The sequence below is a fragment of the Maylandia zebra genome, linkage group LG11 (assembly GCF_041146795.1).
Source record: "Maylandia zebra isolate NMK-2024a linkage group LG11, Mzebra_GT3a, whole genome shotgun sequence".
Lineage (NCBI taxonomy): Eukaryota > Metazoa > Chordata > Actinopteri > Cichliformes > Cichlidae > Maylandia > Maylandia zebra.
In genome coordinates, this window is record NC_135177.1 from 28,689,717 (window position 1) to 28,704,598 (window position 14,882).

The following is a 14,882-nucleotide window of genomic DNA, read 5'->3' on the forward strand; positions in this document are numbered from 1 at the left end:
AAGTCACTGTCCCTTAACAAACACACAAACAGCTCCTGAGTACGTTTGAGAGGAACACCAACGCAAACACGCACACATAAAAAAGACGCTAAACGCCACGATTATTCCTGTCAGAGATTAGCGTGGCGGTTCTAATTGAAGATTATACTGGAGGATTATTAGTGCGGCTACTGAGCTGGAGACGATTATTTGCAGCTGCTGCAGCAGAGGCTGAGCAGCGAGCGACAACCGCCGTGATGGCTGCTTGTGCCACCCGGGTGAGCCGTGGTTGATGGGGTGGGGTGGGTGAGATGTTATTCACTCATTCGATTAGTCTAATAAATATTGCTCTCTTGTGACATCTCTGTCAAGCAGGCAGAGCACCCAGCTTTGCAAGGAGGAGGGAGCCGTGGCAGCGTAGAGGGAAGAAGGAGAAGAGATAAAATCAGACAACTAACACTGGAGAAATTACACACGAGGCTGTTACAGGTGACGAAAGAAATCAAAAGGACAAAGCAAAGAATAAAAAAACCCGAGAGCAATCGAGTTATAAATTGAGAATTACAGACACAGAGTGTGGTAATTTGACAGCGATACCGTGTAAGAGACTGAAAGAGATACACAGATGTACAGATAAAGAAAAAAGGAGAGAAATGGCAACATAACGAGAGAAACAGTGACAGATGTCAGGTTGGTTATTTGATATTAGGTTTTTTTCATGGACTTTTCATCCATAGCATCTATGTATGATGTAATATCGCAAAGCAGTCCTTGCACTCCCCCTTTATTCCCCTCCCTCTCCATCCCCTGAGATCTCTGGACCTGCATTGCACACCTCTCTCCACTTTGGTGGGAGATCATATCTGAGCGGAGCCGGCCCTTGGCACTCTCACAATGGTCTGTAAAATACAGCTCCATGAACCACTTATGGCTTTTGAAGGAGCCTGACTCCTGACCACCAGAGATAGTTGGATTGCACCTTGGAAGAGACAGGGTTTGTGAATAAGAGGGGGGAAAAGGATCAAGAGTTCTGGCCCGCAACAGTGAAACCGTGCTCTATTTCCCCGGCAGCACTTTGAGCTTGACTAGACTACCAGGGCACTTGATTTCTCGGCTCCTCTTATCCATTTCCATTACAAAAACTACAGTCAAGGCAGAGTGGTCTGATGTGAGGTTAAAACAGAGATGGGTGTGCAGTCTAACAAATGATAAAACCAGTCATTCTGGTAGCATACAGCAGCTGTAATGTGTGTCAATTGATCTAAATGATACAGTAGAATTTCAAGGCCAGTGCACCCCAGTGCTTTACACGTGTATGACTAAAATTCCTCAAGAACACTTCAAATTGTTTTCCCATGTTTTTTCCTGCACTTTGGATCTGCGAAATGTTGCTTGATCAGCAATGGACTTAAATTTCAAGCTCCTTTTTGATCGTGGGATGTAAAAACAAAGGACAACCTATTAACATTTGCTACATTTCACAGTTCCCAGGTCTTTTGGGGGACTCATTAAATATTTGGAAGCAATTTTTTAAAGTTTTACTGTGTTTAGAATGAACAAATGTGCTCATAGCTGGGAAAGTATTATGATTTGAGGAAATAGATTAACAGATTGTTAAATCAAGATATAACGCAGTCCAAGTCTTGCACGTTAACACAAATCCATAAACATTTGTTTATGAAAGCACAGTGTCCGACATATATGCTTAGTGGAAACACTTCACAGTTGAAAAAATAAAGGTGTTTCTGGGAACACTGTTTGCCCACCTGTTGACTGGAAGCCATCAGACTTCTTTCCTCCTTTCCAGTTACCTAATTTCCCCACCCACCTGCACACATGCTCCTTATTCCCAAATTACATGTGCATGATAAATTGTACTCAGTATTCAGTGTTCTTGCCAACATACACAGGTCATCTGACAGTCATCTATCATCTAGTCATCTATCCTTTATTGTACCCATATAGTGTTTAAGCCTGTCGCCCATTTGGATTTGTTTCCCTCTGCTTACCGCCTTCCTGTTGCCAGCCTTCGAACTGAATTGGAGCCAAACAAACCATATTTTAATTATGACGGCACTGCTGTTGAGTTTAGCATCCCAGCCCATAGAACACCTACCAGAAATATCAAAGCCCAATCTACTGCCATCAACTGTAACTAACCTATTTATATATTCTATAAGCATACGCAACAATTATACTTATCATCCTGTCCGAGAGTTTTAGTTGGCACCAAAAGAATATCACCTTCCTTCCACAGCCATAAGCATCTATTCTAAGACTGTGTTACTGCAGGATTTAATGGATGGTACGTCAAATGATAAGCCTGGGCTGTGCTGGTGTATTTAACTGGATAAGACAAAATGCCTGTATGCCTCTGTGTGGGTCAACTGATGGATGCCAGAGAGAGTGAATGGGTGCAAAAGATTGTATCTGTGCTTCTGGTGAAGATGAAGGAGACGGCGGCTGCAAATAACAGCGCCGAGCGGTATTACTATCTGTATGTGAATAAGGAGTCTGGTAGCTGCAGACGGGACGCAAAGGGGTCAAAGACTTTTAGCATATCCCCCTCATCCCCCTCACCTTTCGGGTGGTTCTCCTCCTCCTATTCTACCACGTCTTGGTGTACTGCATACGCATTTTCTGCTCAACTTTCAACTCCTCTTCTCACTGCCCCTCCCTGCAGTTTCTCTATGCAGTCTCTGAGTAATGGGGACAGATGGCCGGCAGCTTCTTGCTGTTTCTTTGGGCTCGACCCCCCTCCTTTCTCTACCACCCCTGGTCCTCTGCAACTGATGGCTTGGTTGCAGAGACTCCTACGGAATAGCAATGTGGGCCCTATCTCTTTCTCTGCAAGCAGAGGGGTTATAGGGGGGTGGGGAAGCAGTTTGAGTTGGTGAGGTGGTTAGAGAGGGAGGATTATTGCTGAGAGAGGAGAAATGCTGTGGACTTTCAAGAGAGGACAACTGCACAGAGTTTGTGATGTGAGGTTGTGTGCGTGTTTGCTGCAGGTGTGCATTCATGCATGCTTTCCTTTTCTCCTCTATATTTTGTGTGTCTGTGGGTGTGTGTGATCACTCCTGGGTTTGTCCCTCCCTGAGGTACTGTAGTGTACTGTGTAGGTTCATAAGCACTAACTGTACAGCGAAGGACATACTGTTCACAGCATGATAACCCAGTCACAAACAGAAAGAGAGAAGGAACAGGCCTCTGAGTAAGCCCAAAGCTGTCTGTAAGTGCAGCACTACAGTAGGTTGTGCATTTATCGGCAGTATAATTACATCGTGTTCAGTAGTTGTTCACACTGACCTATTTATTACTGCTGCTTGCTACTGCATTTGATCTGTGTTGCTACAGCTGTAGTCAGGCTACAAGTTAGCCAATTCTGTTGTGTGAAAAAAAAGTCTGCAAAAAAGTGCTGAAACCAACAATAAAAAATGAAAAACTGTAAAATAATGATCCTTATTGCTTCGCAGCTTCCTATTATATTCATCTGTCAGTTGCAAAGGATATTATGAAACTTTCTAGCACACATGCTGATATTATAAACAAGAAAGTTCAATTCTGATAATTCACCCATTGTCACAGAGCTCTTAAGCTTCCAGTTTATCCCACAACACAGAAACAGCAAGAAAATAAATTAACATCTCAACCTTTTCTCTGAAAACAAACAGCTGAAACTCTGAGTCATAGCACAGTGGTATATTCAGTACATAGCAATTTTCTTTATGTGTCAAACAGATGAGACAGAAACTACAAATTGCAATTTTGGCAAAAAAGTAAAAGACCAAAAAGTGAACTCTTCAATCTCTAGAGACCAGATAAAGGTTATTTGCTTGACTTTGGACATCGGCGATGACGAAAACGAGAGCTAACATGGAATAATGCTGCGCTGATTAGATCAAATGGACTGACTGACTTCATCTATCAAGATGCGCTTCCTGACCACCCTGAACAAGCTCCAATTCCTCACACCAGAAGAGGTTTAAAATAGCTGATTTGGTGCCAAAAGTGGCTGTTGGCATCACGATGCTGGTTGACAAGGTGGATGAAGACAGATGCTGATGATTACGGGCGGCGCGGTGGGGATAATTACGTATAATGTGTGGTTATTTGGGACAAAACATTGGGACATGGGGAAATGCGGGAGTATGAATTTAAGATGGGGACAAACTAAACAGCTGGGTTTAAGAATGATGACACAGAAGCCAGGGATAAAGACGTGAACATGAGCTGAATGCTGATAAGCTTATAGGCTGGGAGAAAAAAAAGGCTTTAACAGGCGAATGAGTGTCAGGGATGAATGTAAAGGCAGGGAGATAAAGGTGAAGCTGTGAACATTAGATCTCTGTATGTTAAGGCAAGCAAGCACGAAGGGGTAGCTTACATTTCTGTTCTTTCCAGGTGACAGTGGGCTCAGGCCGGCCGACTGCCAGACAATAGAGGTTTACATTCTCTCCCTCGTTCACTGACACATTTTTTGAGATGTTGACGATTCTGGCTGGCACTGAAAAACAGGATCGCACCATTAAAATATGACCTCGAAATACATTATTGATAAGGTACAGCTTTACATCCTATTAAGGTGTTTAACATATGATGCAAATCTCTTCAGCTTAGACAGACACACAATCCGCTGATTAATGATCTATGCTTGAGTGTTTACTGAACTGTGCAACAATATTCTTCCTTCATTCCATTGCAGCAATCCTAAATTCCTGCAAATGGATATTACCATTTCCCTCTCTTGACACTGACTCTAGTTTTGTCTTGAAAAAGAAAGGGCACTTGCAAAAGTGGTACTGGAGGAATTTTTACTTCTACTGTTTCAGTGAGTATGACCACCCCTGAAAACCATTTTGGCCCTAACTCAAAGTGTTGGGGATGCTGTGCATGTAGTTAGTTTGATAACGAGGTGGCCCTTGAATTTAAATAGCCCATTATCATTGTTTTTAATGAGCCTGGCTCTGAGATTGCTTTTTTGTGAGACATCTACCGAAGATACTTTTCTCTATCTTGCTGGAGCTGAATACTTGCAGCAATAAAGTACAGATTGGAGTGGTGGTAAAGCTGCTCCTGCTTGATACACTGACTTGAGGGTTATTTTGTGTGTTATCAAGCAAGGGTGGGAAATGTGGGCGACTTGGAATTGAGCATTTAATTGGGTATATATGGTCATCTGTGCCAAGCTTTGGACCCTGCAGACAAGAGTGTTACTTGGCTGCAGTGTGATGTGAAATCTCCAGCAAAGCAGATGACATTGTCTCTGCCACCTGTGAGCTTTGAGCCAGACCTCGTGTTTTTATCCCTGTAATTTTTAACCTAATATATCCTATTAAAAGTTTTTGGTCTCAATCTGCCGGTGATGTATGGCTACATTTTGCACTCCGTAGCCCCAAAATATGCATACAATCTGACACATGCAGGGGGAAAAGGCCTTAGATCCATCCTCCAGGCAGTCCTGCATCGATACATCATGTCACTAAGGATCAGTCACACACTCACTCACTTAGCTGCTGACTTGATGACTGAGCTCCAGTCGAGGTCCAGTACTGTCAGTTATTTAGTCAGGCACTTGGACAGCCTCCTGTGTACCTCATCTACTCAACATACAGGCTCATCCATCTGATCTGCCTAACTTTCTGTTTATAAAGACAAGTAATCTTAACAGCCCATATGAAAATAACAAATGGGCTCATCTGTCACTGCACTAGTCTTCCGTCACTGTAGCCACACACACATACACAGGCCAGCTGAGCTTTGAAGACACGAGTAATTTCACATTCATATAAATATAAATACCTTAAACACCAAGACATCATAAACATTAATGACTAAGTTGTCTATCATAGATTTTAGGTATACATTCAATCATGATTTTACAGAAAACTAATGCTGACACACACTGCCATAGAAACCATCTTAATTGCTTCCATGGAAGTCAGACTTCAATCACACCCTCCTGACAGCACTATGTTTGGATGAATAGCAAAAAGCCTAATTAAACTTTTTAATCAGATCCAGGGCAGTTTACAGTACCATGGGTGTAATATATACTTTTTTGCGGCATCACTGGCAATCAAATCTGCACTCTGGATATATTAGAGAAATTATCCAAGAGTACCAGATGCAATAAACAGCCACTTATAATAGATTCCTGTTCTGACTGAACCCAGCTGCTGACCTTGAACAATGAGGTAGACATGAACGATGCGCGGCTTGTTATTGGCCTGGAAGGTGCAGGTGTAGGGCCCCTCGTCGGTTACTTGCACCTTGTCAATATGAATGGAGAAGTCGCTGTTGTTGCTATTGACCAGCGTCACACGCCTATCCAGAGACCACTTATCTGTCCCCGTGAAAAGGATATTAGAGCGGTTCAGCCAGGCCTTGTGGGTCACCTCCTCGTCAATACGGCATCTGCGGGGAAAACAGGAAGTAATTAACAAGTGTAATATAAACAGTATATCTTCTGCTTCTCTCGGCTGCTCTCTTTAGGGGTCACCGCAGCGAATCATATCCATCTCACCCTACCCCTAGCATCCTCTTCCATCACACCAGCCGTCCACACGTCCTCCTTCAAAACATCCACGAACTTTCTCTGTGGTCGTGCTCTTTTTTCCTGTCTGGCAGCTCTATATTCAGGATTGTTTGTCCCATCCACTATCTCTTCCCTGCACATGTCCAAACCATCTCAGCCTTGCTTCTGCGATGCTTTGTTTCCAAACTGCTCAACCTAAGCTGTCCATTTGATGTACCCATTTCTAACCCTGTCCATCCTGGTCACGCTTAACAAAAAATTTTAACATCTTCAGCTCTGCCACCTCCAGCTTGGCCTCCTGTCTTTTTGTAAGTGGCACCGTCTCCAAACCATACATCATAGCAGGTCTGACTACCAGCTTGTAAACCTCACCTTTCGCTTTTGCCGCTATCCTTCTGTCAGAAATCACCAAGACATTTGTCTCCACCCACTTCACCTTGCCTGCACTCTCTTCTTCACCTCTCTTGTCCACTGTCACTTGCCTTGGATGGCTGATCCCACATATTTAAACCTGCTGAAATATTTCATTGGTGTAGGTGAAAGCTGGTAAATTTAATAACACACACACACACACACACACACACACACACACACACACACACACACACACACACACACACACACACACACACACACACACACACACACACACACACACATATATCTATCTATAGCTATCTATATAAAACACATGCTCATTTCAAGCTCCACATGTTTAATCCTGGACTATAACAGATCCTTACTTATCTGCTCTGGCTGCTGCCCTTCACTTCATCCTTGTAAACAGAGTTGTTTTAGCTCATGTTCTCCTCCCTTTAGACCCATTTCTTCTGACTGGCTGCCCTTTGCAAACGGTTCAAATAGGAGATGGGTGGGACTTATGTGCTCAAAGAGTTATGCCCCTGATGACCATATTAGGCATATCCTCTCTTTTAGTACAGTGTTAAGCATCGACGAGCCACCAGAGCAGCCTGCACATTACAGCTGAATGTGTGCTTCAGTCTTTGAGTTTTAGTAAAAGAAACAACAGTCTCTTAAAATAGTACCTCTTCTGGTGTTTTCATAATGATAGTGAGCGCTGATTGTTCAATTAGGTGGAAAGACTGTGACTGCCAAGGCTATAGCCTATGAGTCACCTCATTATCATACTCATCAATCCATTAAGTAACTGTAGGCTATGTAACTGTATTTGTTATGTTTCTCCATTCAATACCATAGGCTTCTTTTACTTGTACTTTTATTGGATTTGTCTGTAAACTCTTTTAATGGTATTATAAATAAAACAGCTTGTTAGCAACACATTACTACAAAAAGCGGTTGTAAATTATTAGTTACAGTTTAGTTACATTGTTTTTCTCTGGAAGAAAACTTTAAATACAGTCTAAAACACACACTCTTTAAGTCTTGATGTAAGCCTGTTGGCATGTTTGAGTAAAAGCGGCTGAAATTCTGAGGCATGGTGCAGAAGAGGTGTAAGGTGCCAAAGGTGAGACTTGGCTTGACCTGGCTTGGCCACTAGATGTCCTTACCCAGCTTCAACTGTTGTCTTTATGTTTAACTGACTTGATCTAGATAAATTTTAACTAAAGTAAATCTTAGATCACTTGCCAGGCCAGCAATGGTAGCACCATAATAGAAAAAACCCCATAAAACAGGTAAACCTGAAAGCTATTAACCAATGCCCTAGAAGACATGTGCGAATGTTCGTGTTCCTAGCAGGTAGAGGAATAAAGGAAGAGAAATAATTAAGACTAAATTATGCTTAGTTTTCTGTTTGTGCATTGTGTGCTTGAATTGAGAAAGAATACATCATAAAAATTCATTATCTGTGTACAAACGCTCTATTAATCTATTTTTAAAATTAATCACTTCTGCACTGATGATGTTGCTAGAGGACTGCAAGCCCAGAGGAAATGAGCACCATAATAGCATCAAATGCGCCTCATCTTAATGGCCCGCATCAAAGCCAACAAAACAGCATTGTCTCAAGCATAACACAAGTATTTGTGCCACTTGGGCACAAGTGATTTTACATTAAAATGTAGTTTATTTATAAAGCTCTTTAGTCTTTTGTATGACAGATATTTGCTGACCGGCACAGACTAAACTTGCACACACATTTCAGAAAGAAACATGCCTTCACAGCCCCACTGTCGAAGCTTTTAAACCCTCTAATTAACATTGGGACCATTCGGTTACTTTGAAACCTTGGTTCTCTGATTGAGAGGCTATTTCGCCACTTCCTTACATATTCCATATGTACAGGGAATTACCTCGGCCCCCAGGCCATGGCTAGTTGATACTTCTTTAAGACACTCCGGCTAGGCCAGCCACGACCCACAGCTTACGTATAAAACAGCTCTGCAGACATGAAACCAGTACAGGTATAATCGGAATGTGTCTCCAAGCAGCCTGAGGCTGGACAGTCTCTCCTTCCGAGAACCAACATTACAAAATAACCAAACGTTCTTTATCATGTCAAGACTATCTCTCAACTTCGTTATTCCCCATGTACGGGGTAACTCTCTAAGATACCCTGTGAAGTGACAGTGCAACCCACACCCAATCACCGGGTGTTGCATGTTATCTGTTAGAATAAGCCAAAGCTCTTGAGCCACCCCTCATTTGTTTATAGTTTTTAAGACAATGGGAAACGTGAAAATATAAATGGAAATACAGTATACTGTATAATGAACTTCTAATGAGTTTGAAAGCCAATATTTGGTATGACCACCTTTATCCTTTAACACATCCTGAAGTATCTTAGGCAAGCTTTCAAGTAAGTTCTTTAACTAGTCTTCAGGAATAGTTCACCAGGCTTCTCGAAGGACTTTCCAAAACTCTTCTTTGGCTGTTGGCTGTCTTTTGTTCTGCACTGTGTCAAAATGATCCCATACTGCTTGAAATGAAATATAATGTTAAGGTCCGGGCTCTTGGGAGTCTAATCCATGAATGATAGTGTTCCATTGTGTGTGTTTTTTTTATCCAGGTATTCACTCCACTGGCTGTGTTCATGATTATTATCATCCTCAAAAATGGAGGTGCTCCCAATTAAACGCCTTCCAATGGTATTGCATGGTTGATCAAAATCTGATGGCATTTTTCTGAGTTTATAATTCCATCATTTTGACATGATACCCAACACCACTGACTGAAATGTAGCCCCACACTATGACTGAGCATCCACTGTGATGGCTTTCAACATTCATCGCTGTATCTCTCTCCTGACCTCCTCTGTACATATTAACAGTAACTTGAACCCCAAAATTTCCAATCTGGATTTATCACTGCGTCAAACCTGTTGCCACTTATTTTCAGTCCAGTTCTTGAGTAATTTGGCACACCTCAGATGTTTCTCTCTCAGCCTTTTCCTCTTGTTTCCATTCCTTAAGAATGGCTTTTTGGCAGCCACCTTTCCACCGAGACCATTTTTGATGAGGCTTCAGTGAACAGTAGATGGATCAACCACTTGCCAAATGCATCTCTCAGGTCCTGTGTCAGGTCTTTGCTGAATTTGTTCTAATTTCTTAAGGACATGACTTTCAGATACTGGTTATCTGCTGCACATAGTATTTTAGGCCTGCCACTTTTGTCCTCTACTCGTCCAGTTTCCTTAATTTTTTAAAGACACACTGCACACTAGGCTGAGATATGTCATATTGTTTGGCTAATAGCTCTGTGAGAATCACTTTGTTGGTGCAAAAAAACTATTTTACGCCTGTCAAACTCTGCTTTCTGTGGCATTTTTCATAGTTTCAACTAAGAAATGAGAACAAATTATGTGTTTTTGCAACAGGCTGCTAGTAACAAAGTGCCTCAAAATTGGTTCTACGTTGTTCTGTAAAGACACAATACTGGCTTATCCCTTGATGTAGGTTCTTCTTCTACAGATAACTGATTCATAGGTCATTAACTGACTTAACAAATAAATATACGATAAATATATAAATACATTAAAAACAAACAAACAATAAAACCTTTCTTTGAAAATGTTCAAGCACAAGGACTGTAAAAAAGTAGCCAGTGTCTAAAGAAAAACTTTAAAAGACCTTGTATGAAGGAAGGAAGGGGGGGGGGGTCAAAACAATCCTATACACATTACTTTATTTATTAATAGAACCATTAAAGTTAAATTTCCTGAAAAGAATGGGGTTTCCAGCGTTTTTCATTTAAATTTTTTAGAGAGACATTTTCATGTTAATGAAAATTGACAGAATGTACTTGGCTTCAGAATAATAGCTTTGATCTTTGTGGAAGGCCAGTCTTCTTTTAAAGGAAAAGGGAACTTGAGAATTTGCTCAGAGCTGTTGGAGATATGTAGGTTTAAAGGTGATGGAAGTAATGTTGACTTGAATTTTTTTTTTTTTTTTGGGGGGGGGCACTATTTTTCTAGCACTGCTGAGTGTACTGCCAAGCCAGATCACATCTATGCAAGGAGGAAAAAAAGCAAGTTGGCTGGGTTTTTTTTTTTTTGCTTGGTTGGAAGCAGAGAAAAGCTGTGATTTCTGATTTATCACTCACAGCTAGGTAGTGGTGGTTGGATGCAGTGAGGGTCCACCAACCGAGCAGGACTGGACTTCAGAAGGACTGGGTGACTCCAGTGACATTTGACAGATATTAGTCAGTTAGCTACAATAAACAGAGATGGAAGATATGGCACAGGATAGGATGCCTAATTGAAGTTATGTGACAGAGGATTGGCAATTATACTAGTGTGACAGGTGGTGGGAAGGCAAACATGTTTTTCATGTAATCAGTCAGTGCAGGTGTAGGATCAAGAGTTACCTCAAAGTAACGCTTTCGCCTTCCAGCACTGTAATGTTGTCCGGCAGGTGCCCGAATTCTGCTCCGTGCACGCTGGACCCTGCCAAGAAAAATCAGAGAAGAGTGCAATCAGCATCCAATAAAAACACCAGACACTCCGCTAGTGTTCATCTATCTCAGGTAAGATACTTAAAGATCGACCACCTCACAAAATCATTCAGGCCAGAGATGTGTCCTGCATCCTGCTTGCTCTGAAGGGAAAGTAATAAATATACTAAACAAAAGAGTCACAATGTCTGCACTGACCCCCATACTTGAATAATGATTTGGTTTTACCCTGCATTCTGGTGGGCTGCTCGTTCGTTGAACAGCACTGATAATGAGCAAAGGGAAGAGGATTCACGCGGAGCTGCCGGAGCGTGAAATGAAGGGACAGCAACGGTAACAGAAGGGATGCTCATCCTGCCTACCAATACACACACACACACACACACACACACACACACACACACAAAGAAAACAGGCACATGCTTGCAGTAGCACAAACATATATTACAAACTGACACAAGAACAGACACAAATCCTGAGAGCACCTGAGTGCTTTCCTGAGTGTCTGACACGCTCAGGTACGAAGAAAAAAAAGTAAACAGTTTGAAGTCATTTCGCAAACTTTTTTGGACCGCACTCAAAGACCTTATATGCTGGCAGTGATATTGCCTACTGAGGCAAGCCGCTCCCCAGTAAGACGCCTGGCTCTGTCCATCTAAACTCTGCCAAAACACAGCATGACACTAGATATCGCGGCTTGTGTCCTCCCTCCGTCTCTGACAATCTTTTCTTCCCACTGCCTGAAAGATGACCTCAATATAGGCTTTTGCTGCTGTCTAGCCTTGAGGTTTAATAAATGGTGACTTTATGAAATGAACCTGCTGCACTGAGTTGCTAAGAAGAACCTCACGGTTTGTTAGGCAGCCACACAAATTCCACGACATGTTAAGCATGCCGTATAAGAATTTTCGAACAGATGAGACCCAAAATGAATGGCAGTGCACCACTAAATAAATGGGAAATGGGAGTTTTAAATTAAAGGAGGGTCTTTGTGAAATCATGTTTTGATTACAAAGAATAATGATAAAGGCTTCTGAATTATAAGGCACATTTTGGACCGCTAATCAAAAGGTTTTCAAACTGCAGCGCAGACAGTTGTGCTAACTGCACTACAGACTAATTTATCATCTCTTAAATAAAGACTAATTGTGCCTGTTCTCTTTGGCTTTTTGTAAATATAAGTGTGGAATAACTTCTGTGGCTGCACAATGGCAAATATAGGCTATAATCATGAATGTGTGTTCATTAAGTCATGCGTTGGCTACATGCATGTGAACCAGTGCATATGCGGCTCATTTTGCGTATAAGCAATCAGAGTGTCTAGGTTTAGGTTGCTCCTCGATGTGAATGTGTATATTTGTCTGCTGACACACCGACAGGGAACAAGAAAGGAGGATAAACTAATGACGTCTCAGAATAAAACTGGCCCTGAAAATCTCCCACTAAAAGCTGTAATCGCATTAATGGGTGCTGCTGCTACGCTATCTAGGCTGGCCAAGGATCCCAGAACTGGCTTCATCTCTCCCTTCCTCTCAGAACAGCTTAAAGGAGGGGCGTAGCGCATTAGCCATCATGTCCAGTGTTTAAAAGCTGTCTGTGGTTTTTACTCTGGAGTAGTATTGCACACCGTTGCAGTGCTTATGCTTTCCATCTAAGACTTAGATGGTCCTCAGCTCAATCCCTCAGCTGTTCCCTTTCAAGTGCTCTATACTCTCTACCCACTAGACTATATTTAGGTTAATTCAATTCTGTTGTGTGACATGTCATGAATATGCTACCCCACAGACACAATTACAGACGCACATGCAGAGAAAAGGTGCACTCTATCAAATAATGTAAGCACAGAGACACGCATGCAGCACACACATACACCCACATCGATTGAATAAAAGATGTGTGCATACGCTGAATGCTCCACACAACATTGCGAAGGTTACAAACCAGCAGGGAGCTATTCCCATTTCCCTACTCAATTCCCATTTTCACAGCTCGATTGGCACCTTGCATTCTAAAACCTGTATCACCCTGCCTGCGCTCCTAAGCGCCGCAAAACATGATAACCAGGTCAACACATTCACCACACACTTCCTCTCCCACAGTGAATCACAGGACAAATCACAGACGAGCAAGTCTGTGAGTACACCCACACGCTCTTCTATGGACCAAACCCATCGAGATAAAAGAGGCCACCGTGACAACAAAAATAGAAAAGATTCCCTTTGCATTCCCTGAGGAAAATACAAATGTGACTTCATGTAGGCACACGGGAGTAAAAAAAATGACACAGAGGAACACACCTACACAAACATTTAGCATAATATCTACCTGACTCAAGCACACGCTCACCACTGTATAACCCTTTTTGACCCCTGTCACTTCGAATGCATCAATGCAACGGGACCAGCATTTGTATTTGAGAAAACACTTCTGTCCTGAGACAAAGGTGCCCTCGGAGCAGTGCGGGGACCATACACTTTCCTGAAAACCATTCTGTAAAAAGCAGTCATAATATTATGAGCCTGACAGGTGGACGACTCCGTGTTGATAAAAATACAGACGGCAAAGCATACAAACCACGTCCACAGGGATGGGCTACATGCCCAAAATTACATGGTGCTTTGTAAGGAAAGGTGAAGAAAAGAGGTTTAAACAATGATGTCAACGTGCATCTATCTATCTATCTATCTATCTATCTATCTATCTATCTATCTATCTATCTATCTATCTATCTATCTATCTATCTATCTATCTATCTATACATATATGTGTGTGTGTGTGTGTGTGTGTGTGTGTGTAATAGGGCTGCCACGATTAGTCGACTAGTCACTATTATGTCATCGTTGATGACTAATTTAATAGCTGACAAGATCCTGAAGGACACAGGAATAAGCAGTAGGATTTAAGAGCGTAATAACAGACTGAAACAGAAGATGGCAGCAATGCATCTACAAGGATGCCCGCTGCTGTTAAATGCCAAAGAAGAAGAAGGAGCTCGGTATCGTAGCTGTGTCCAAATTCAGGGGCTGCATCCTTCGCATTTATAGGCTGATTACGTGACAGTGACGCGAGGAAGGCTGTCCAAATTCGAAGACTCCAACAAATGCGTCCTCCTTTTCCGCAGATTTGAAGGATGGGTCGGGTGTATCCTTCGTGGCCCAACCTATCCCAGGATTCATAGCGCGGCCCAGCCAATTCCAATTTCCAACAATTGCGACAGCTACTTAGTTTTAATATTACTCTTATTGCTCTTTCTGGGTCACAAAATAAACTTTTAAGATATTTTCAGGCGAGAATGTAGCTGTGTAAACTTCAAATATCTGCTCAGTTTATCAGGACATCACAAAAGTGCACCGACGTTTTTGGAGACGAGCTGACTGGAAGATTAAGGCTCACTAGAGCCGGTGAGAACACCGGACTCCTAGCAAATCATTTTCAGAACCCCCGCGGTCCTTTGCTATTCAGGTTAAACATGATATATAGGTCACTTCGATAACTT

General features: G+C 42.1%; 1 protein-coding gene across 1 annotated transcript in view; it reads right to left on the reverse strand.

Moving 5' to 3' along the window:
- The window catches only part of iglon5 (IgLON family member 5), a 116,440-nt gene that overhangs the window by 13,520 nt on the left and 88,038 nt on the right, over positions 1-14,882 (reverse strand). The window contains exons 2-4 of the mRNA XM_004551038.3: positions 11,300-11,378; positions 6,161-6,393; positions 4,364-4,483 (exon numbers count right to left, since the gene is read on the reverse strand). Coding sequence (XP_004551095.1) covers positions 4,364-4,483; positions 6,161-6,393; positions 11,300-11,378 — 432 coding nt within the window. The remainder of the gene's footprint in view (positions 1-4,363; positions 4,484-6,160; positions 6,394-11,299; positions 11,379-14,882) is intronic.